Source organism: Barbus barbus (assembly GCF_936440315.1).
Source record: "Barbus barbus genome assembly, chromosome: 6".
NCBI classification, from domain to species: domain Eukaryota; kingdom Metazoa; phylum Chordata; class Actinopteri; order Cypriniformes; family Cyprinidae; genus Barbus; species Barbus barbus.
In genome coordinates this window covers 39985517-40010586 of record NC_136734.1, presented here as the reverse complement: position 1 = coordinate 40010586, position 25070 = coordinate 39985517, and the positions used below count along the sequence as shown (strand labels likewise).

Here is a 25070-nt window from a genome sequence, read left to right as displayed (position 1 = left end):
GCTGTCTTTGCTTGGCCAACAATACAATTTAATAAACGCCCCTTTTTCTACTTTCTTTCCAATATTTAAAACCATAAATAAAACCAACATTAGAAAATACAAGCTTGAAACCTACAGATTCTTAAAAGCCTTCAAAATTCAATTAAAATACAAAAAAACATTAAATATTGGTTATATATTTTCACAGACAGGGCACTTACTTTCAACTGGCTGATTAATAATATTTATAAACGCATTCAAAGCAATGATTCCAATAATTTCCATCGCAAGTCTCCAGTAATTTTGGTCAGTGGTGGTTTATACAATATTCTCCATTCAGGTTTACAATTCTCATAAACCCCAAGTTGTGATTTCCAAGGAATCTCTGTTTTACTCACGAATTTATCTTTGTTCAACAATCAAACCCTCATCTCATAAAGTTCTTTCCCCACAACTAGGCATATTTCCACTTCACACAATTATTTTAACTCCATCGGCGGCAGGCATGCAAACACTGCAACAGCGCTTCATGTCAGGGAACGTTATAACCACTGGATTAAAAAAGAAAGAAAGTTTGGCAAACTTAAGTGTTTAAGGCAACCAGCTTCAGCGGATTTTTGAGTTTTCTCAACTTTTTTTTGTGTAAACTTAAAACAAGAAGTTGATAAAACTCAAAAATCTGCTGAAGCTGGTTGCCTTAAACATTGAAGTTTGCTCAACTTTAGATTTTTTTTTACAGCGCTGTTAAAAAAAAGAATAAATAAAAAGTTAAGCAAACTTAAAAAGTTTAAGACAACCAGCTTCAGCAGATTTTTGAGTTTTATCAACTTCTTGTTTTAAGTTTATACAGCAAAAAGTTGAGAAAACTCAGAAATTGACTAAAAAATGAGTTGAGAACTCAAAAATCTGCTGAAGCTGGTTGCCTTTTATGTTTGCTCAACTTTTTTTTTTTTTTTTTTACACAGTGCCAAAATGAGTATATAATAATGCATTAGTTGTCTAATCACAATCAATTAATTTATTTATTGTAGTCGCAAGAGATTAAATATTCTGTCATTTACTCATATGACTTACTTTCTTAAAAATATCTTTATGTTCCACAGAAGAATGTTGGCAACCAAAAAGTTGCTGGTAGCCAGCGGCGTCCATAATATAGGGAAATATACTATGGAAGTCAATGGACACTAACTGTTTGGTTACCTACATTCTTCAAAACATCTTATTTTCTGCTCTACAGAAGAAATTCATAAAGGTTTGGAACAACTTGAGGCAAGTAATAAATCAAACTCTTGGAGTGGTCACTCATATAAAGTGAAGCTCCTTATTCTCAATTTGGGAAAAATTATATTCAGCCATCAAAACACGCAACCTTTTGTTGTTTTTTCGTCTGGTAGATGAATACAATAAAGTGTGTAAGGTCTGTTTGAGCATGTGAAGGCCTACTTCCACTAGATGGCAGTGTTATTTCTATAATAAAACTGTCTAGCCAGAGCCAGCATGAAATGTCATTTTAGGGCCTTCCAACTAAATATCAATAAAAAAACAAATCTTAAGCTGCATTGGGAGAAGAACAATTGGTCATAAACCACTGATCAGGTACAGCACAGGTGTAAGTCCATGTTGAAATAATGCCTCTGGATCTGTGAAACTGAAATTGCAGACTGACTACAGGACATAAATATTTAAAGGCTGTTGCAGTGCTATTTCTCCCATGGATGCACTACAGCAGCTCTGCTGAGGATTGATTCACATAAAACATAATGTGCTGAATGGAGACTGGTGCAGATGGCTGGAGTAATTATTTCCAGGTCGTTTATACGTATTGACAGTTTTGTGGGACACTGAAATCGTAGAGTAAATATAATTGTAAATAAATAGTTCTTTTGAACTCCTATTGTGCTCCATTCTGTAGACATTTCCTCTTTGAATTTTCCATTAGCTTTAAACACAGTCGGCTCTTTCGCAGCAATTACAGGTGCAATGCACAACTGTGAAGAGTGGCAGATTAAACTACCGAGAGAATTTCACTTGCATTTCAGGATGTTGCTCTTACTCCAAAACGAGAGTAACGACTGACTGCAATTACAGCAAGAGTATGTGATTCCTGCGAGTGACTTCAGAAACCTGACAACAGCATGTCTGGAACATATTACCTAGCCAAAATATAAATACATAAACATATTTCATTATAATTCATAAAGTTGAGAAATTAATAAAAACACTATTTTCTATAAAAAGCATTAGAGTCTGTTTGTTTGTGTACATATATATATATATATACACACACACATGTATATATATTAGTGCTGTCAAACAATTAATCGCATCCAAAAAATAAAGTTTGTTCACGTTATGATGCATATGTAAACACACATCCATACAGTATATATTTCAGAGAAATATGTTATTTGTATATATTAAATGCATTTATTTCTAATATAAATTATATATATATATAGACATGTTAATATTTTCATAATATATACTGTATGAGTGTGTATTTATATATACATAATAAATATACACAGAACACACTTTTTGTATGCGATTAATCATTTGACAGCACTAATATATATATATAATATATACACATACATCAAATAATTTATATAGTAATTCATAAATATTTTCTTTATAAATGACTAATTAAGAAATGAGATATTTAAATGAGATAAACAGCTGTGAAACGTACATGACGTCAGTAATTATACTGTACTGCTTGTTTTTATGCATTAAATACTGTTTTAATGCAAGTAATTACAGTATATTAGTAATGAGGATAATGAGAATCAAACAGTTTGACTAGATGCATTACGGTAACAAGACAATGTGCTTGACGGTCAAAATAAATCACAGCATACACTAAAAAAACATTTTCTATGCAAAATATAGACGGGCTCAAATATGATAATCATCCATGAAATATTTCAAGCAGGCCCTATAATTTCTTGCCTAAGCACAGTGAATGACAAACAATGCCAACGGAAAACTTGAAGGTTTGGATGCAAATAGTGTATTGTAGCACTGAACTGAGAAGTAGGCAAATTTAAAATAATAAAACAAAAACCACTGTCCAAGCAAACTGGGATTGCCATTTATGTCAAATAATATGAGATTACCACAGAAAAATCATCTGCAAACAGCAATTCATTCACCCAAGAGAAGATTTAATGAGTAGAAGTAATTAACAATAATACAATCTTCTTAAGAACAGGTTTCATCCAACACTAAGATGCTATAAAAAAGGAAATGTAAAACATTACATAAAAGAAGAGAGCAGTATTTTATCAGAAGCTCCTTTGACAGTAAATAAACAGCTAACTGACACACAGACGATTGAGATGAGTTACTCTCTGAAGTTTGGAGCTGGTTCCTCAGAGGCCTGAGAGAGAAGTGGATCAGATACTCCGCTGAGTCTTCCCCGCGTCTTCCTCCGGCTCGCTTTACTCAGCTCCGGAGAGGTGTGATCCACCCAAGCCAGACCCACAGCCTGGAGGTCCACGCTCCTCCGGTTCCTCAGGCTGCGTCGCACAGAACCTCGACTCTTTGCCACAGGTTTCAGGATGTCGTCGATGTTGAAATCCTCCTGCTGCCAGGGAGCCAAACTAGGCTCTGTGGGTCCAGTGTTGCTCTCATCAGTAACTCGCTCTGACTGAGCGCTCTCAACTACGTCCTCTACCACAACATTAAGCTTTCCACGAGGGCTTTTCAGTGCCTTTTGGACCCGTCCATGTTTTTTATTACTTGGCGTCTTCTGCTTCAAGCTCTCAATGTTCAAGGAGTCTCTATTTGGCACCATGCAGCTTATTAAAGTCTCAGTTTCTTGGTTCTCAGAGCACTCTGTTTTATGATGCACTGGTCTATCAGGACTGTCTTGGTTCACCGAGGCACATTCAGGTGGCTTTTGGCTCTCAGGATCTTGTTCCCCAGTTTTGAAGCTAATAGCTGGACCGCCAAGCGCTTTTCTTTTGGCTGCGCCTGAGCTACGGCGTTTGCGCACGGGTCTCCCTGAATCACGTTTGGCTTTGAAAGCCTTAGACGCCGAAGTTCCTCTTTCTGCAGGATCCTGAGCACCAACTGAGGCTTCCACACAAGTCACATCCACAGTGGAGCTCAAGGTCTGCTGGTTTTCATTGGTCCGTGTACAGGCAGCATCCAGACTTACCATGGGATGAATGGTCATGCTATGGGGAACGCTGGGAGTCTGAATGCAGTCTTGCTCTCCATCTGCGTTGGAAGAGTAATACTTTTACATTAAATGTTTAAAACACCAGCATAATGTAGTTGTGTTACCAACTCTAGATTGCAATATGTGACCCTGCAGCACAAAAGCAGTCATCAGTAGCACAGCTATATTTGTAGCAATAGCCAACAATACATTGTATGGGACAAAATTATACATTTCTCTTTAATGCCAAAAATCATTAGGATATTAAGTAAAGATCATGTTCCATGAAGATATTTAGAACATTTCCTACCGTAAATATATCAAAACTTTATTTTTGATTAGTAATATGCATTGCTAAGAACTTCATTTGAACAACTTTAAAGGAGATTTTCTCAATATTTAGATTTTTTTGCTCCCTCAGATTCCAGATTTTCAGATAGTTGTATCTCAGACGTATATTGTCCGATCATAACAAACCATACATCAATGGAAATATTATTTATTAATTTACTCAATTTAAAAAAAAAAAATGGGCGCTTGTGGCTGGTTTTGTGCTCCAAGTTCACAAATGCATTCAGAACCTCAGTTTCAGAGACCTTGATGAAATCCATTTAATTCGGTCCTCATTTATTTTACCCTCGTGTCATTCCAAATTCATACGACCCATTCTTCCATGCAACACAAATAGAAATATTTTGAAAGATACTTTTTCCATACAATGAAAGCATATAACACTGCTTTCAAGCTTCTAAAAGGACAAAAAAAACATGACAACGCTTTACAATAAGGTTCATTAGTTAAGAATGAACAATACTTCTACAGCATTTATTAATCTTAATGTTAATTTCAGCATTTACTAATGCATTATTAAAATCACAAGTTGTGCTTGTTAACATTAATGCACTGTGAACTAACAAATAATGAACAACTATTTTTATTAACTAACATTAATAAATAGTGTAATAAATGTATTGTTCATATTAGTTAATACATTAACTAATGACACCTTATTGTAAAGTGTTACCGAAAACAACGAAACACTGTAAAATTAGACGGTGCAACTAGTGTGCGATATTCCAAAACTAATGCAACACGATGACTTTGTAGGAGGAATGGTCAGAAGTGTAACATTATTCACTCAAAGCATTCCTATATATACACACAATACTGCTCAAAAGGTTGGAGTCAAGGAGATTTGATCATTTCAAAAGAAGTCTCTTATTCTCACTAAAGCAACAATTCTTTGATGAAAAAGACATTTATTCCTGTGATGGCAAAGCTGAACTTGCAGTGACACATGATTCTCTAGAAATTGTTTTAATATGCTTATTTTTCTAATTGTTATCAGTGTTGAAAATATTTTTTTTTGTGAAAACTGATTATTCTTTAATGATTAGAAAGTTTAATGAACAGCATTTTGTAAACTTATTCAACAAGGATGCATTAAAATGATCAAAAATGACAGTAAAGACATTTACAATGTTATTAATTTCTTTGGAAGAAAAATAAATAACAAAAATCTTACTGGCCCTAAACTTTTGAAAGGTAGTGACATATGAATGATCAAGTGACTAAAAAAACTAAAGGTGTTGGGCATCAATGATATCAAACCTAGAGACAATTTGTTTGAGCAAATAATGCCTTGGAATATAGCATAACAGTGCTTTCTGGAGCTTAATAGCCCCTGTCACAATATTCTTTCATTCTATAGCAAAAATCAGGCAGAATCTGTTAAAAAATATCAAGTTTTCAAGAAAAAAAAAAAGAAGTCATACCAAAGACACGAAGGTCTTTTATCACTACATCCAAATCACCTCATTACATTAATCAGTCCATTCAGACTCACAGTGGGCAGATCTTCAGAAAAAAAGAAATACTTTATAAGGAATGGTGTTCAACATTTACTCTGTAAGCAGAATTTGAGCTTCAACTTAGTTAAAACCTATAAGATATATATATAAAAAACAAATCACTCGCCAAGTGGGTGAGTCATTAATGAAAGGCTTGGAGAAGGTACCTATTTGTTTTCCTGATTGAGCCAGTGTTGGCGTGCTGTTGAGACTGGTAGACGTCGTCTCAAATATGGGGCTGAGAAGAGGGTTTTTTGAGGCATAGTCTCTTTTCCCATACAGAGAACGATCCACCTCCTTGTTACCAAATCGTCTTTTTACTCCTGACGGTTTCTGAAAGCAAGAAAACAAGCTGCAGTGAGGAACATGGACAGAGTTCACACAAATGTGCTCAAAGGCTCTAGACGTATGAAATCACGCAGCATGCTATTTATATATCAAACGTCCAAGTCACATTAGTGTTCTTATTTCAGGCTCAGTGTCAGTTTGATGCCAGCGTTAATAATCAGAGCTTAAAAAGCCCCGTTCACCAAAACTCATCACGTCAGCTCGACTTCTAAAGTATAAAGCATAAATGCACTTCCAAAGCTTCACACCTTCATCTTTCCTGAAGTTGCAGCCGTACGCGAGCTTCTCCTCTTCTCGGGCTCAGTCTCCCCTGGTTGCTGAAACAGAAGAACAGAACAGAGCCGGATGACTGAAATTATATCTTTGTCAGTCTTTTGATGCTATTCAATAAAAGCCTGAACGCACACTTAAATCTGGGATTTCTAACCTAGAAATCAAGTTTTAGGACTTACATTTTAGGTAAAATGTAAAAAAGTAAAGTATAATAAAAGATGAAATATTTGACCCATAATACAAATAATAAAATAACTCACACACACACACACAATGCATGTATCAACATACAAAATATATATTTTTTTTGCACAAAAATATTTTGAAACAAAACACAGGTCTGTCACAAACTCCTCTGAGAGATAAAATACCCCCAAAAAAGGGTAATAGCTGAATCTGTGCTTCGATCTGATCCATCATAAAGTTTAAAAGAGGGGATTTGCAGATATGAGTCCTCACCTTTCTTTTCCTACCGCGAGAGCGAGCTGGTTCAGTGCTGGAGTTACATGAACGTGTCTGTCCAGAGCTGGCAGAAGGCTCCTGGTCATCCTCTACTGCTGACAAGGAAACATTAAGCTGGATGTTATGAACACAAATAAATTAAGTGTTCAAATGCAAAAGCCATCTTGGTCACAAATGATAACACGATACTGAGTGAATGCGCTCCACACATAGTATATGTTCATCAAGAACTTTCACTTCAAATGTGCTCAACCCCAGCCGCCCTCAACACATTCAGAAGTACCAGGACTTACATAGAAACATATGCATAGTAGCCAGAAAGAAATGCTCATTTGAAAGAAAAACGTCAGACATACTTAGAGGCTTTTGCATCTGAACTCTTCATTTATCCATGAACTAATTTAGTAGTGCCCTGAGGAAGCTATTTGACAATGCACTTTCACTTGCACTCCACAAGACACAATAACAAAGTACACATCTTGTTTTATAACGTTTACACTCATACAAGTTAGAAGGTGGGCTGTCTGAATAACTAGTTGCTCTTAATGAAGACTTGCATACAGGGTTTCTGCAGGTTTTATAAAGGTAATGCTTTAGAAGAGTAAAGAAAACTAAAGTAAATGTAAAATAAATCAAACACAATACGTTCTCTAAATGTACATTTCCAGGGTGCACACAATGTTGTCGTTTTAAGCATAAATTCACTTAATTTTGATACAATTTTAGAAAGACTTATCCTCATTTTGCATCTTAAGTAAATATATCGATTTAAGGATGTTTAGAAATTAGTATTGGAAAACAAGAAAAATACTGAGGAGGATAGCTTTTTTCTAATTAACTTTTCAGCAATGCATGCAATATTAACGCCATGAATTATGAAGACTTTGTTCTGATTTAAGACCCTTTTAATTAAGACTAATTAAGACTTTCTAAGACCTGCAGAAACTGGGTCATGTCCACAAAGCACTGATCAGAAGCATTTCATACATAATATGAAATGCATCAGATATATAGAAAACATAAGACCTGTTTTATATATAAAACAGGTCTTATGTTTTCTATGTATCAGATGCATTTAATACACACACACACACACACACACTATTATAGGACAAATATCTAATTGCACAAAAGGATCAAAATCCACACAAGAAGCTGGCTGATTTGTAATAAAAGCAGTGTTTTGATGGATGTGATTTAAAGGGGGTGAATCTAGAGATGCAACTTCTCAAATACACTTTACCATGTTAACAGTGTGCTACAATCCTCTGAGGAGTTGAGTCTTTGACTTCAGTTTGTGTAACGCACCATCACTAAAAATATTCAAGAAATTGCTAAAACAAAACCTGGAAAAAATGAGTGCTGTCAAACGATTAATCGCATCCAAAATAAAGGTTTTTGCACATAACATGAGTGTTTGTACTGTGTATTAGGGTTTCTCGTGATACTAAAGCTTAAAAATACCCACGGTGCCATTGCATTTTTAAAACGGTAGTATCGTCCATACGGTAGTTTAGTAAGATAAGTTGTTTGCACGGCAGGAACACGGTTTAAAACGTTCATTTGAACATGCATGCCAGCAGAAACATTACAAGTTGATTGCCAAATGTCTTTCTGCTGTGCTCTGTGTAGTATAGTGTGTATATGCTTTATATGATATGGAGTGTTTCCCGACGCTTCAGTTCAGTTTGCAATGAGAAGTTGCTCTTGTTCATGCTGCAGTTTATCAGAAGAAAGGGTCTGATGTCATTTAAAAAAACAGCAGCTCAAGCATCACTTATTCAACATCATAATATCTTACAAGAAAGTATTCTCGCAGTTTTATTCATTTGATCACTTCTAGAATAATAGTTTGTTTCTGGAAGCATCTTTGTGATCACAAGTGCAATTCCATTCATCAACATAGCGGCTTTGCATTTGGTTCTTATCAATCATATATATATATATATATATATATATATATATATATATATATATATATATATATATATTTTTTTTTTTTCATTTATAATGTTATGTTTTAACATACATGCTGCTAACTTGCTCCTGACAGTTCGGCAATATGACACGAGCAAGAGTGCCGTTTTTGGGTTCGAATCCAAATCCGCGTTGGCTTGGACGAATCACTGATTCACTGAGCCGTTCATAAAAACAGTCATTTGATTCGTTCCTGAAGGATTCAGACGTTTTGAAAGAATCGTTTGAATGACTCAGTGATTCAATCATGAACTTCTGCCACTTGCTGGCCGTTTTCTCATCTAAAAGTAGGCATATTACATTATATTCCAACATATTTCTATATTCAGAATTTAGTATTTAAAACATTAATCTCATAACATTATTTATGCAATTATAAATACAGTCTAAATGTATAAATCACATTAAATATTCAGAGAAAATATTGGGTTTTCATTTACATCTATTCATGAAAGTGATTCATTTTGTAGAATTGAATTATAAACTAACACAATACTGCATGTTATCGTGATACTTCAGCTGGTATAGTATCGCAAGACATTTTTATGGTATCATGACAACCCTACTGTGTATATTTATTGTGTGTGTGTGTGTATGCATGTATGTGTGTGTGTATATGTATATATATTACACACACACACACATACAGTATATATATATATTTTTTTTAATATTTACATGTCGATATTTATATTCATATAATTATATATTAATAGTTAATATATGAACATAACATGGTGTTTCAGAAATGTAATATGCATGTGTGCATTTATATATACATAATAAATATACACAGTATACACACAAATATTATGAAAACAAAAACTTTTCTTTTGGATGCGATTAATTGTTTGACAGCACTAGAAAAAATAGACATAAAAAATAGATAAACTTAACTCACTAGTGCACAAGTACTTGACCCTCCATCCAGCCCCACTCCCATTTTACAGGCCCTTGGTGCTTAAAGTAGTTTGTTGCAAATTTAAATGAACTAACTTATTTTTCTCCATTTAACTCTTGTAATCTTCATTCTATTTTGCTTAAAACTTTCAGCAGAGAAATAAAACCTGATTTACTGAGAGCAAGAAAGAGAGAGTGCTACAAAAAGTGGAAGAAAGTTGAACTCACCGGAGAGAGCCAGTGGCTGATCACCAGTGGGACATGGTAGTTTTTCCTCCGTCTGTGAATTTAATGGTACATCCTCTTCCTGTTGAAAAGCAGCGTTCATAACTTCAGCATCTTCAGCCTGGGGCTGCCCTGGGTCCTCAGCAGAGAGTGCATCTACAGTTTTAGATACACGATTAGAATACAGAAGAGAAACTTTCTCCAAAACCTTTCCTTGTTTCACAACTCACCTTTGCAGTCCTCAGAAGATCTGTATGAGGGAGACTCGTCCTCCATACTGGGAAAACTGATCTGAGAAGATGGATAGAAGAAAGCCACAAAAACTCACCACCAACACAAAGCTTTATAGAGCAGTCTGTAATTACAAACTAAAACCACAAGACAATGATATGTGACCCTGGACCACAAAACCAGTCATAAGTAGCACGGGTATATTCTTTTAGGATATAAGTAAAGATCCTGTTCTATGAAGTAGGGCTGAATTTAATGTTTTGCCGATTTTTTTTTTTTTTTTTTTAGAAATCGAGGAATCAGGATTTTGAGTAGAAATGACCAAATGTTAGAATTAGACACTTTGACAATATGCCGGTGATAACAGAAAAGAGCGATCCAACCGCACGTGATTAACCGCTCTGTGAAGCACCATAAATATAGCGCCAAGGCCATTCACACAGAATGCACTTTAGTGTTGACAGATGCGATGTGTACTTCTTTTAACTTGAGCGCAGTGCTTTTAGAACGGCATCTCATCCATGAGATCACTCTAAAAACACTGCGTGTTCCATGTTTACACAGAAGAAAATAGGAAAAGCAGTGCAATCGAATAATAAAAAAACAAATCTGTAAAGAACTACTGCTGTATGTCTGATATTTCATGTTTGCATCATGGTGGCCGGCTGAAAGCTGCTGTTGTTTTTACCGAACATTTATAGTTAATAGTCGTCTACTGGTGTTATATCTTCAGTCATTCTGAATTTGAATTACCTTGACTTTTGAGATTTTATAAAAGCATTTCCTTGTATTATTTCTGAACACATAATATGTATAAGACAAGTTTGTACTATATATAGTTGTAGTTCATGCATCTTTTCTGCAAAGATATTTAACAAGTGATTTGTTTAACATTACATCATGTTGAGAGCTTCATGTGTGCTGCACTCGGAATAGAATTTTCTTTAACTAGAGGGTTAGTAAAGAAAAAGTTACTTATTCTTACTTTAACTAGTTAAAATTCAAAAAAAAAAAAAAATTGTTTAATTTTTGCCAAATTGCCCAGCCCTACTATGAAGATATTTAGTAAATTTTCTACCAAACAAAAAAAAAAATATCAAAACATAATTTTTGATTAGTAATATGCATTGCTAAGAACTTCATTTGAACAACTTTAAAGGTGATTTTCTCAATATTTAGATTTTTTTGCTCCCTCAGATTCCAGATTTTCAAATAGTTGTATCTCAGACAAATATTGTCCTATCATAACAAACCATACATCAATGGAAAGCTCTTTTGTAGATGCTGGTAAGTGTCACACCTTCTCGATCTCTTCAAATACTTCATCACTATACACCAGTCCAGCATTGTGCCTGTCAATAACCAGGACAGGAGAAGCTCCATTGCTTTGAGGACTACTGAAGTCAGGTTGGGGAAGAGGATCATTGCGTTGAGGGGTCTTCAGCAGAGAGAGTTTAGGGCCCGTAGATGACAGAGGACACTTTGGGGTGCCTCCTCTCTGTAGTGGGGTACTGGGAGGGAGAGTTTTGTCAAAGAACTCTGGAGAGAGCGGAGCCCCAAAACGAACACGCTTCTTGCATACAGAAGATACCACGTTCTCATCTAGAAGAAGAAGAAAGATTTCATGAGTTTAGGACTTGAAACAAAATCAACCATTAATAAACAAATGGTTAAAAGGGTCATTTATGTTTTATCATCAAATCTCTTTCTTAAGTAAGAGTTTAATGTGCTATGAAACAAACTTTCAGAACCCAAAATCTCTCCACAGTAGATGTATATTTGATTTATATATATATATATATATATATATATATATATTTATATATATTTAATGCTGTCAAACGATTAATTGCATCCAAAATAAAAGTCTTTGTTTACAGAATGGGTGTGTACTGTGTATATTATGTACATATAAATACACACATATATAGTTAAGAAAAATATGTTATGCTTATATATTAAATATATTATACATATTATATGAATATAAAGATATACATGTAAATACTTTCAAATATATACTGCATGTGTGTCTCTTTATACACATCCTATAAACCAGTGGTCCTCACTATATTTTTTCATGGGCAAAGTCAACCGGAGAGACACTTAACACGTTATATAACTATAAAAAGTTACATCCAGTCATAAATAGCATGTCTTTTTATCAAGCTGTCATCCCTGATATGTAATGCAATACAATACAAAAGGGGCTATCATTTTTGATCATTTAGCAGTCAAATTTGTAACTAGGACAAGATGATTTTAAAAAAGCAGGATTACCTTAATGTTGGGAAGGCCTTAAGTTATTTTTTTTCTATACTACCCCATCATGTATCTATTATCTAACCAGCCAAGTGCAGTGTAGACAACATCAACGGGCTTCAGATGGGTTCTGTTGTCTTTTGTCGGATCACGCAACTCGCGTCCGGTTTAGACCTGGTGTGAGTTTTTTAATGGGTTATGTTATAGCCCTGCTTGTTTTTAATGTTTTTATGAAATATCTGTATTGACTGCATGATCATATCATCTTATTATTTACTGCCATGCGAGCCACAATATATAGCTTGGCGAGCCACGCAATGAGTAACACTGCTATAAACAAAAACTTTGGATGAGATTAATTGTTTGACAGCACTATAACACACACATTATATATATATGTTTCTACATCTAAAGTTTAAAAGAACAGCATTTATTCAAAATAGAAATATTTTCTAACAATAGAAGTCTTTACTATCAATTTGATCCTATTTAACACATCCTTGCTGAATAAAGTTTAACTTTCTTTAAACTTTTTTAAAGTATCTTTAAAAAAGAAAACAAAAATTCTGACCCCAAACTTTTGAATAGTTTATATTGAAACAAAATCTCTATTTTGACTAAACACTGTTCTTTTTAACTTTTTTTTTTTTTTAAATATCTCAGGTCCCAAAAAATACAGTATAATAAAATAAAAAAGCAGTACAAGTGTTTCCAGCATTGATTATAAATCAGTATATTAGAGTGATTTCTAAAGGATCACGTGACTCTGAAAATACTGCTTTGCTTCACAGGAATTAATTACATTTTAAAGTATATTAAAATAGAAACATTTATTTGAAATTGCAATAATATTTCACAATATTATTTTGTGAAGTAATATTCAGTTTTATCAAATAGATACAGCCTTGATGAGCGTAAGAAACTTCTTTAGAAACATCATTGATCCAATCTTTTGAACTGCAGAGTATTGTTCAGTAAACAGGTTTTCTCAGATAACATAAAATATACATCATTTAGTTACATCAAGGGTCAAATCAAATATAAATAGCTCATTAAAGTTCAAAGTTACACACTGTTTTGTGTGTGCTGTACAGGTCTGGTGTAAAGAATGCTTTTGCTCAGGTGACAGAAATGACCACAAAATAGAGAAAAGTTTTGCTCAGAAAGAAAAACATTAGAGGAACATTGCTCCCACAGGTCCTTAAATTTGATCCAACTAAACTGAAGACTTTTTAAGGCCTTAGACAGTCTTAAATACGTTAAATGGTATAACAAATAATTTTTCAAATTGCCTTAAATAGATTTTTAAGAATTCTGCAAATACCTTGTAAATAGTCAAATAAAACTCTTTCTTTGATATTTGTGTATTGAAAATGTTTTTGATTGACATTTATGGTCTTTATTTTATTTGGGCTAGTTTAAATTAATATTCGGGCTACCAAAATCTGAAGAGTACCTGCCCGAAGGGCTACCAGAGATTTAGAAATTTAGCAAGCCCTGAGTAGGATATGGGCTTTTAAAATTTCAAAACATTTTCAAGCACTCAGAGTTCCCTTACCTGCCGGCTTAATGTCTGGTTTTGACAGCATGGGTAAAGACAGAAGCTCATTCTTTGCATCCGAATCCAATTCTGAAAGAGGCCTCTGGCTTTGAGACTCAAAGCATTTCAACTATAACCATATAAAAACAAAAGAACAACGCTGACTACAAGAACACCACCAGACAACTTAAGTGGACCACAAAGTTAGCATGTTATCCATTGGTTGCACTTTGCCTGTACCACTTTATCTGTTAATAGCAATTTAGCAGATGATAAACTACAGAAACAGATATCCAACATGACACACGTTAAAAGCTGATTTGTTTACCCCTTGCTCCTGTTGTGTTGTGAAGGTGGGGTAGGGGAGCGTCTCAGTAATCTTGCCCTCACACTCCCTCAGTGGGGCCCGGCAGCGTTTCTTAGACGGAGGAGGCGTCATCGAAGTGGGTGGGCTATGCATAGTCAGCGTGTTCTCCTTTCCTGCAAGACAGACAATAGCAGAAAGAGATGACTTGTGACTCTTATAGAAATTATGGATCATGCTACATAAGTACATAATTCATCTGTGCTGATTTTAAAACTGAAGTGAATCAGCAATTGCTAATTGTTCTCAACAGTAGCGGACTAAAATACATAAAAGCCATGCAGAGAAAACTCTGCAGAACTAAAGATTGCTTCTAATGATTTGAGTCCATCATTTATCCTAGTTAAAGCACAACATGAAAGACAGAGCTCCACATCTAACATACAAAAAGAAATACAGTTGCTCATAAACTTAAATGTGTTCATATTTCAGGGGACTTTCAGTGCTATATAAAAAAAAAAAGCATCCAGTCTTCAAGGTTAACCAGTGTTTCCGCTACATTCATTCAGCCGTGGCGGGCCGCCACACCAAAAATCATCCCCACCATGGTTGCAGCTTCTGTAACATCACAGTGACCAGCAATTTTGTTGCTAAATTTAGCAATTTTCAGACTACCCTAGCAACTTTTTCCTTCCAAAAGCAGCTAGCAACAAATTTAGCAATTTAAAAAATGTATTTGGCAACTTTTGATTAAGTGACACATTTTCCTTCAAAATTACACAAAAAGAGGAAACCAAAGATACCTAGCAGTACACGCATCACGTGAATTAATTTAGCTGCTATTTGCAATTGTTCAATTTAATAACAATAATAATTGTTCATTTATGATACACTACTGTTAGTAGCTTGCACCTGCGATAGTTGATCAGTTAGTACTCTGTAAGAAAAATGGAAAAGATACTAGTAATTTTTCAGGACATTATCCATCACCCTGTAACCTGAAAACACCAATACGGAAAATTATTTCATATTAACGTAGTAGATTGTGCCCTATTTTTACAGACTTTTACAGTGTAGAGCTTACTAATTAAGTACTAATACACTGCTTAAAGCATAATTGTTGAGAATGTGTAGTATTACTAGTTTAGTAGCTATTAAAAAAACTTAAATTGTAATAATTCATAAATGTGTTAGTGTTTACTAATACAATGAATTTAAAAATAGTTATTTATATTATAATATGCATATTATTTTACAAACAAATCTAAATTAATACACGGCAAAAAATTATTTTCTTAATAAATATCTAAAAATTCTTGAACCAGGATGCATTTACTTCAGTAAAATGGCAAGATATTTTGTCTTGTTTTCTGAAAATATTATCCCAATTTTGTTAGTTTTTGCTTAAAACAAGCAAAAATATCTCCCAATGGGGTAGGAAAAATGATCTTAATTCAAAGGGTAAACAAGATTATTTCTTACACCATTGGCAGATATTTAGCTTGTTTAAAGCAAAAACTAACAAAATTTCAGAAAACATTTACAGAAATCATTTTACTTTTCAAGTAAACGGATCTTAATTCCAGAATTTGTAGATATTTATAATAAAAAACTAGTCAAAAATACTAAGGAAGAAAATCATCTTTTGCAGTGTAAAATATATATTTTTGCTGAGATTTTGCATCGTGATTATGCAATGACATCACAACGTCATTTAGCAACAAATTGACCTTCCTTTAGCAACTTTCTCTGAAAATGAGTTGGCAACACTGACAGTGACGCCGCTCACATTATTCACAGTCGAGTAATTAGAAGAGAACACAGAGCAGGACTTGAATTGCAGCTGTTAATAATAATTCTACTCATTCCCGAAGGTTCTGTGCTTATACCACGATGACAGATGACGCAATGCATCATTTGCACATGCTTTTGAGTCTTGCTCATTTAAAGCGAAAGATCTCACTCGCGCGAGCATTTTCTGTGAGCCCACAGATCACGATAAACTGAGAATAACATTGATTTAATACAACAACTCAATAAACAAGATGTGAATATTAAGTGACTTACGTTGTCTGAATATAACTACTGTAATCAGTATCTCAAAATATTAGAATATTTCCTGAGATCAATCAAAAAAAGGATTTGCAAAGCAGAAAAGTTCAAGTTCTTTAAAGTATGTTCATTTATGCACTCAATACTTGTGCTCATTTAGCACAAACTCCAGCATCAGTGAGGAATGGCATGAGATCAGCCTGTGGCTCTGCTGCAGAGGCACTATTGAGACTTCAGCTCGTCTGTATTGTCGGATCGACTGTTTCTCATTTTTCTCTTGAAAATATCCCATAGATTCCATATGGGGTTCAGGTCAGGCATGTTGGCTGGTCAATCAAGCACAGTAATATCATGGTCAGCAAAGCACTTGGAAGTGGTTTTGGCAGTGTGGGCAGGTGCTAAAGTCCTGCTGGAAAAGGAAATCAGCATCTCCATAAAGCTTGTCAGCAGATGGAAGCATAAAGTGTTCCAAAATCTCCTGGTAGACGGCTGCATTGACTTTGGATAAAACACAGTGGACCAACACCAGCAGATGACATGCAGCCCAAATCATCACTGACTGTGGAAACTTCACACTGGACTTCAAGCAGCTTGGATTCTGTGCCTCTCCAGTCTTCCTCCAGACCTTGATTTCCAAATGAAAAGCAAAATTTACTTTTATCTGAAAAGAGGACTTTGGAGCACTGAGCAACAGTCCAGTTCTTTTTCTCCACAGCCCAGGTAAGACGCTTCTGACGTTGTCTCTGGTTCAGAAGTGGCTTGGTAGCCCTTTTCCTGAAGACGTCTGAGCGTGGAGACTCTTGATGCACTGACTCCAGCTTCAGTCCACTCCTTCTGAAGCTCTCACAAGTGTTTGAATCAGCTTTGCTTGACAGTATTCTCAAGCTTGCGGTCATCCCTGTTGCTTGTGCACCTTTTCCTCCCCAAATTCTACCTTCCAGTCAACTTTGCATTTAATATGCTTTGATACAGCACTCTGTAAACAGCCACAGCTTTCAGTAATGACCCTCTGTGACTTACTCTCTTTGTGGAGGGCGTCAATGTTCATCTTCTGGATCATTGCCAAGTCAGCAGTCTTCTCTATTATTGTGGTTTCAAAGAACAAGAGATACCCTGAATTTATACTGTAGAGATGGTCATTAATTAAAACTCAAATAATATTTTGAGATACTGATTTTTGACTTTCATGAGCTGTAAGCTCTAATCATCAAAATAAAAAAATAAAAACTTTTGACATGTTTTACATGTAATGAATCTAAAATACATGAAAGTTTCACTTTTTGAAATAAGTTACAAGAAAAAATGAACTTTTTCACCATATTCAAATTTTCTGAGATGCACCTGTATTTTGTGCCATTTCATCAAGGAAAATAGTTCCAAATTAAGTAACAGCTGAGCTGCTACACATCTCTAAAAGCGCAAACAGCGGTGTTTCATTCATGAATGAACCGTGTTTAAATGAATGTAGTGAGTCAGTGATTCATGATTACCCATTCATAAACAGTCACTTGCTTCATTCCTGAATGAATCAGCCGTTCCAACAAATCAATTGAATGAATGATTCAGTGATAAAACCAGTGACATGCCGCCACCTGCTGGTGGTTTTAGTTTCATATTTAAAGTATAATTTCAGTTAAATCATTTAATATTTTACATTCAACATTTTATATTTAAAACATTAATCTCAACATGAATTTAACTGCACTCATGCCACCTCTGAGCCTCATTAAATGTACCTACAAGCCACTTTTATGTTCTTCTGTGCCACCTCTTTAGTACAAATTCATTTTTTTTGCGATGTATTGAAATAACTATGCTGTCATCACTCAAATGTCTTGTTTACACTTAAAATATTCATAACGTCAAAACCTGAAATGATCACAGATTAGTCTAACTGAAAGAAAGGATATGCTTTTTCAATCTTTTTCATTAACACTGAAAGCTCTCTGAAATGTGAACGTGTTTATTTTAAGACTCATAATCATCAGTTGATTTATTCTGCACATCATCCTGCAGCGCTCTAACTGGGATCAATGGAAGAAATCAAACTGCGTCAAATTTATTATGGTGCCTGCTTATTCTGAATAAGTTCTATTATCTGGAAATGGCAAGCAATGACAGTATGACATTCTCTTAATTACTTCAATTTCATCTGGTCCTACAAGACTGCATCTAAAAGACATTCTGTTTTTGTGCTGGCAGCAGTCAGCATTTTGAGGAGAGACTGACCGTTCTTACAATCTTTAGCCAAAGTGCTTTTATCACTCTTCTGTTCATCCTTCTCTTCGTCCTCCTCCATCAGACACTGGAAAGCAGCCATCTTCTTCTTCAGAGAGTCACAGCGTGAAAGAAATGGACTCCCCTGCAAAAGCTTCATGAGGACAGAGCACAAAGTCACAACTGAAAAATACAAACAGCCTTCATCATCACCATAAAGCAATGCTAAATGCAAATAGCTATTTTATCATGCATTTTGGAGAGCAAATTAAATAGGCTCATATCTGTAAATGTTGACATCAAAGGCTGTGCATCTACTGTCACTTGGTAATATGGCTTACTAGAACAATTTCCATGGGTTAGGCTGGTAAATCATATTTGCATTCACAAAATTAACGTGAAGATAATTGTGTACTCGGGTGTAGTTCACAGCAATATTAAACAGACAGTTAACCTAAGAATGACCCTCAGGCCACCCAAGATTAGGATGAGTTTATTTCTTCATCAGGTTTGTAGAAATGTGTCTCTGCATCAGTGTCTCAGTAATGGATGCTCTGCAGTGAATGGGTGCCGTCAGAATGAGAGTCCAAACAGCTGATAAAAACATCACAATAATCCACACCACTCCAGTCCATCAGTTAACATCTTGTGTGGAAAACTGCATGTTTGTAAAAAGCAAATTCATAATTAAGCCATTTTTAACTTTGAACTTTTGCTTCAGGGTAAAATATAAGTCCTCTATCTATAATATTGCTTTCTCCAGTCAAAAAGCTGTCTTTGTCTGAAGCAGAGGAGAAATATACACAGATCAAGAACCCTTAACAAGAAATGGGTTCTAAACAAATATGATGTGTGAGGACAACAGGGGATGGACTTTTTCACTGGAGGATGCATTATTATTGATAATGGACGCATATTATGGCCTGAAGCAAATTTAAATGTCACTTCACAAGACGTTAATTGATTGTCTGGATTACTTGTAGATTATTGTGATGTTTTTTATCAGCTGTTTGGACTCTAGTTTACAGGGCACCCATTCACTAAATGTCTCCAAATCTCTTCCAGTGATGAAAAAAACCTAATCTTTCTCTTGGATGGCCTCAGGTGAGTAAATTTTAATTTTTGGGTGAACTTTTCCTTTAATGTTTAAATGCATTACAATTCATTTTGTTTGATAAACACTCTTGGGTCACCACTTGATGTCCAATGTAAAAAATCTGTGTCCTAAAGCAAAATCAGCTGTGTTACAGCATCCATACCTGAGGTGTTCGTGGAGGAGTTTTTGCAGCTTGTTTGGCTCTGAAGCAGATGAGAGAGTTTGTTTCTGGAGATCCCCGGACCCCAATCGTGGATCTCCTCCTGGCCTTCAGTTGAGCAACTCTGGATTTATCTGAGGAGAAAACTCAGTATTAAAGGGATAGTTCACCCAAAAATGAAAATTCTGTCATTAATAACTCACCCTCATGTCATTTCAAACCCATAAGACCTTTGTTCATCTTCAGAACACAGGTTAAGATATTTCTGATGAATTCTGAGAGCTCTCTGACCCTTCATAGACGGCAGTGATACCACCACGATCAAGGTCCAGAAACATAGCAAGGAGATCAGTAAAATAATCCATGTGACTTCAGTGGTTCAACTCTAATTTTACGAAGCTACAAGAATACTTTTTGTGCGCAAAGAAAACAAAAATAATGAATTTATGTATGTGATACTCTCCAAAATGGCACTATAGGGTGACACGGAGGAGATTAATTGTTGAATAAAGTTGTTTTTGTTTTCTTTGCACACAAAAAGTATTCTCGTAGCTTCGTAAAATTACAGTTTAACCACTGACGTCACATAGACTATCTTTTGGACCGTCTGGATCGTGTAAAGATCCTTGCTGTCTATGGGAGAGTGATCAGAGAGCTCTCGGAATTCATCAGAATTATCTTAATTTGTGTTCTAATTGGTTTTACGGGTTTGGAACGACACGAGGAGAGTAATTAATGACAGAATTTTCATTTTGGGTGAACTATCCCTTTAACAGAGCTTCTTCAGTTTGATTTCAAATCCATTTAATACAATAAAACATGCTAAATAACACAATTTAATAAGTAATAAGTGTTCATGTTCACATTGTAAGAGCTCAGAATGACACGACTAATCAGTGATGCTTTAGGAAGAACATTAGTAAAAGCAGTTTATTGTTGTTAACCTTTAATCTTGGAGGACGGTAAGAAGCTGTTTGTTGATATACCAAACTGTGAAGGAGTAAGTTTGGAGATATCTTCACTGAAATACAGGGCTGCCAATGGTGTTCTGCTGTCCATGGCTTCAGTGACCTCCATTCTTGAGTCCAGTACATAAGATATGAGATCTGAGTAAATAAATACAATCAGATTTACTTCATAAACAGCCATGTGGAACATCTACTTACAGAAAGAGTACATCTCAATTGTTTTACACTGCAGTGTAACTAAAAACACAACTATAACTTTGTTTAAATATCGAAAAGCATCGTTAAATATATCAAAACGAATAGTTTGTATTGTAAGTTAGTGAAGCGTTCAAACTTACCGCAGTTAAAACGGCGCAAATATCCTTCCGCTCTGAAGAAAACACTAAATCTCCTGGATTATATAACGTTACTTATTTTTACAGCCACTAATCTTTAAAACATATATGTATTTTAAAAGTGTTTTTCTATGTGTAACGTACTTTCAGGACATGAGAAAGCACTAGTTCTGACGCATCTATCTGTCCAACCCCCTCTTCATATGAATCAGCCAATCGGGTTTAAGGAAATGCATCATGTGCTTCCAAACGGCCAATCATATTCATGCTCACCGTACGTGCCTGTTGCGCTTTGAATCACGTTATTATATGTAGTCAATGAAGACGTTTTAAAAAATTATTTATATCGCAAAAATATTTTTTTGGAAACAATTTCTAAATAAAATGTAAATATGCTAGACGTTATAGGCAGTATGTAACTGTAATAACAAAATAAATAAACATTGTTACAATACCTGTACAATATTAGGCTGTTAAATACAGGTTTTTAAAAGATATTTCACCCCAAAATGAAAACTCTGTTTGCAATTTTCAAGCTGAAATGTCTAAAGTGATGTTTTTCCCGTTAAGCAGCAATTTTCTCTGCATGCTGTCTCTTTGTGCCAATCATAGAGTGCAGAGTTAGCTATTGAACATCTTTTCAGATGAAGACTCTTTTCTAGTTTCTCTGACATGCAAGCAGTTCAATGTTCAACTCTGCAGGCATATTTCAGGGCAGAAGGGCTCGGATGGTGTGCTTTGGCCCCTGCTGGTAGAAAGAGATGGTTCTTTGACTGAATGGTTCTTTGTGGAACCAAACATGGTTCTTCTATGGCATCGGTGTGAAGTAGCTTTACGCACCTTTATTTTTAAGCGTGTAGATGGACACATCATTGATGCTGCTGATTCCAGTTTATTCAGGTGATGTGATCTGCATGTTTTAGCAGTTGCCGGAGGGTGCGCAGTATTTAGTGAGCAGAAAGCCCTGAGGTCTGGCAGGACTCACAGATATGTGAGGTGTTTGACCTGTTTATCAGGAAGACTGATGGAGTGGCGTTTGGCATGGAGATGCTGTGGTCTGATTGTGCTGAATGGAAAAACCACAAACAGGATCCAGAGGAGCCCAGGTGTTTCTGGACATAGAGGACGATGCTTCAGGCTACAGTCAGATAAATGCTTCCTCGTAAACTGACATTTCATATTGATGAGTTTTTGAAGTGATGAATACCATTAATAATGAAAATGCGTTTTTGTTTCATGTTCATTTGACCTTTTTGATTTTGTTTGTTATGCTCTGCCCGCATCATTATCTGTGTGGCATAAAAAACAAAGCTAATACGCTGAAAATAAGTGGAATTAACAAATACAAGCAAAGGTCACTTGAGACATAAAAGCAGTACACAGATTTAAGAACAGCATGAGATGAATCCTTCATAGACAAAATCAAATGCATTATTTTGATCCCTGAAATGCATTCATGTACTGGATTTGGCACTGTGGCGATACCGCTTTTGTTCATAATACTGTACTATCACAATACCATGTTTTTTTGGATATATACCATGGTAATGCTATGTTATTATTTTAAGTGCCTTGGAGTTCCAGATGGATGTGGTAAATATTCAGTACCGTGGTACCACCACAGTATTTTTTGTAAGGTTCATCGTAGAGGTAAAACTCGTTTTATCTTCAATGTATTCTCGTAGCTTGTTTATTTATTATGATTTTTTTTACATTTTTCCATCAACTACCCACCATTTCCCAGTTCATAAATTAATTTTGAATGAAAATATAAATTTGCAATAAAATAAGTCATGCACATTTAAGCATTAAAATGATGTGCTTAATTTAATTTAATTTAATTTAATTTAATTTTATTTTATTTTATTTTATTTTATTTTATTTTATTTTATTTTATTATTTAATTTAATTTAATTTAATTTAATTTAATTTAATTTAATTTAATTTAAATAATAAAATTCAATTAAATAAAATAATAAAATAATAATAAAATAAAATAAAATAAAATAAAATTAAATTAAATTAAATTAAATTAAATTAAATTAAATAATTAAATAAAATTAAATAAAATTAAATAAAATTAAATAAAATTAAATAAAATTAAATTAAATTAAATTAAATTACATTAAATTAAGCACATCATTTTAATGCTTAAATGTAAAAGCAGTACACAGTACAAGCAGTACATTTAATTTAATTAAATTAAATTTAATTTAATTTAATTTTATTTTATTTTATTTTATTTTATTTTATTTTATTTTATTTTATTTTATTTTATTTTATTTTATTTTATTTTATTTTATTTTATTTTATTTGTTGTACTCCCAGTTCTCCATTGCCTGTTGGAATTTGTTGTACTCTAACATAGAAAATCTTACAACCAAGTTGCTAAAATAGCGACAGCTTACCAATGTAAACCAAAAGTACCAAAGAACATCTGATTGACATGATGTGTCTGTGAGTTAGTGATGTGAAAGCAGGCATTGCAGGAAGGCTTGACACATCATGTAAAGTAGAGAATTGGTTTAGGATTGACTTTCACTGTATAAGCACCGCTGATAACCACTAATTTGGATCCAGTGACAGTTATGGCTGAGTCACCATCTCTTTGACGTGTTCTCGCCGCGCACCCCAATTCTGTCAAACATTGTTGAGATTTTGTGTTTTTTCACATTAATTCTTTGATGCCTGTGGTAGCATTAAGCTGGGCTGCAGAACACCACTTTGATTTCTTATTAGCAGTTTGCCTCTAACTTTAGAATACACACACAAACATCTCAATTTTGTCTTGTTAGCAGGGTTTTACAGCTGATCCGATAATCACATTATATCCCGCTTCTGTAGTTTAGACAGTTTGTAATTATAGTTTTCCACGTTACTCTAAAACCAGTAAATTTGCATTTTGTATCTGTTTATGTGAAAGAGACCGACACAGTTTATAGGTTGCAAAGTGCAAGATCAAAACCTGCTTTAAACGAAACTGATCAGTCTTAATTTATTCCTTAAGATATTCAGGCACTGCAAACAGCCTCCATCTCGAAGGAAACAAATCGTGTGATCTTGAAATATCTCGCTCTGTTTGACTGGAGGTGTTTCTTCGTGAGAGATTGAGCTAAGTCTGAAGAAACTGTCTGGTGTCTTCTTTGATCTTTGATGTTTGCTGCCTACGATTGTCAACTTTCTTTGCTTTGACAGATTTTAGTACGCTAAATGACTGGTGTACAGTGCTTTTTGCAGGTAGGCAGGCCGTTTGAAAATTGCAAAGAGACTACTTTAACAATATCAAGGTGACAGTTTCATATACTGATTAACATTTATAGTGGGGGAAAAAAAGTATTTGATCCCCTGCTGATTTTGCACGTTTGCCCGCTGACAAAGAAATGATCAGTCTATAATTTTAATGGTGGGTTTATTTGAACAGTGAGAGACAAAATAACAACAACAAAATCCAGAAAAACGCATTTCAAAAAAGTTATAAATTGATTTGCATTTTAATGAGTGAAATAAGTATTTGACCCCTTCGCAAAACATGACTTAGTACTTGGTGTCAAAACCCTTGTTGGCAATCACAGAGGTCAGACGTTTCTTGTAGTTGGCCACCAGGTTTGCACACATCTCAGGAGGGATTTTGTCCCACTCCTCTTTGCAGATCCTCTCCAAGTCATTAAGGTTTCGAGGCTGATGTTTGGCAACTCGAACCTTCAGCTCCCTCCACAGATTTTC

General features: G+C 34.7%; 1 protein-coding gene across 5 annotated transcripts; it reads right to left on the bottom strand.

Annotated features, from left to right (window-relative positions):
- Window positions 1-2627: 2627 nt before the first annotated feature.
- On the bottom strand, window positions 2628-21552 carry LOC306870962 (cell division cycle-associated protein 2-like). 5 transcript variants are annotated; one of them, XM_079418582.1, is made up of 13 exons: window positions 21351-21552; window positions 20989-21150; window positions 20048-20178; window positions 18801-18942; window positions 14544-14695; window positions 14234-14345; window positions 11714-12015; window positions 10413-10473; window positions 10186-10338; window positions 7078-7172; window positions 6594-6662; window positions 6165-6330; window positions 2628-4206 (listed from the first exon to the last, which is right to left on the bottom strand). In XM_079418582.1, exons 2-13 carry the CDS (start codon window positions 21119-21121, stop codon window positions 3326-3328), a joined length of 2397 nt encoding a protein of 798 aa, XP_079274708.1. In that variant the 5' UTR covers window positions 21122-21150; window positions 21351-21552; the 3' UTR covers window positions 2628-3325. The 5 variants fall into 5 exon arrangements, with proteins under 5 accessions (XP_079274708.1, XP_079274711.1, XP_079274709.1 ...); XM_079418585.1 differs by having other exon boundaries at window positions 18810-18942; window positions 21351-21548; XM_079418583.1 differs by having other exon boundaries at window positions 21031-21150; window positions 21351-21528.
- Window positions 21553-25070: the final 3518 nt, after the last annotated feature.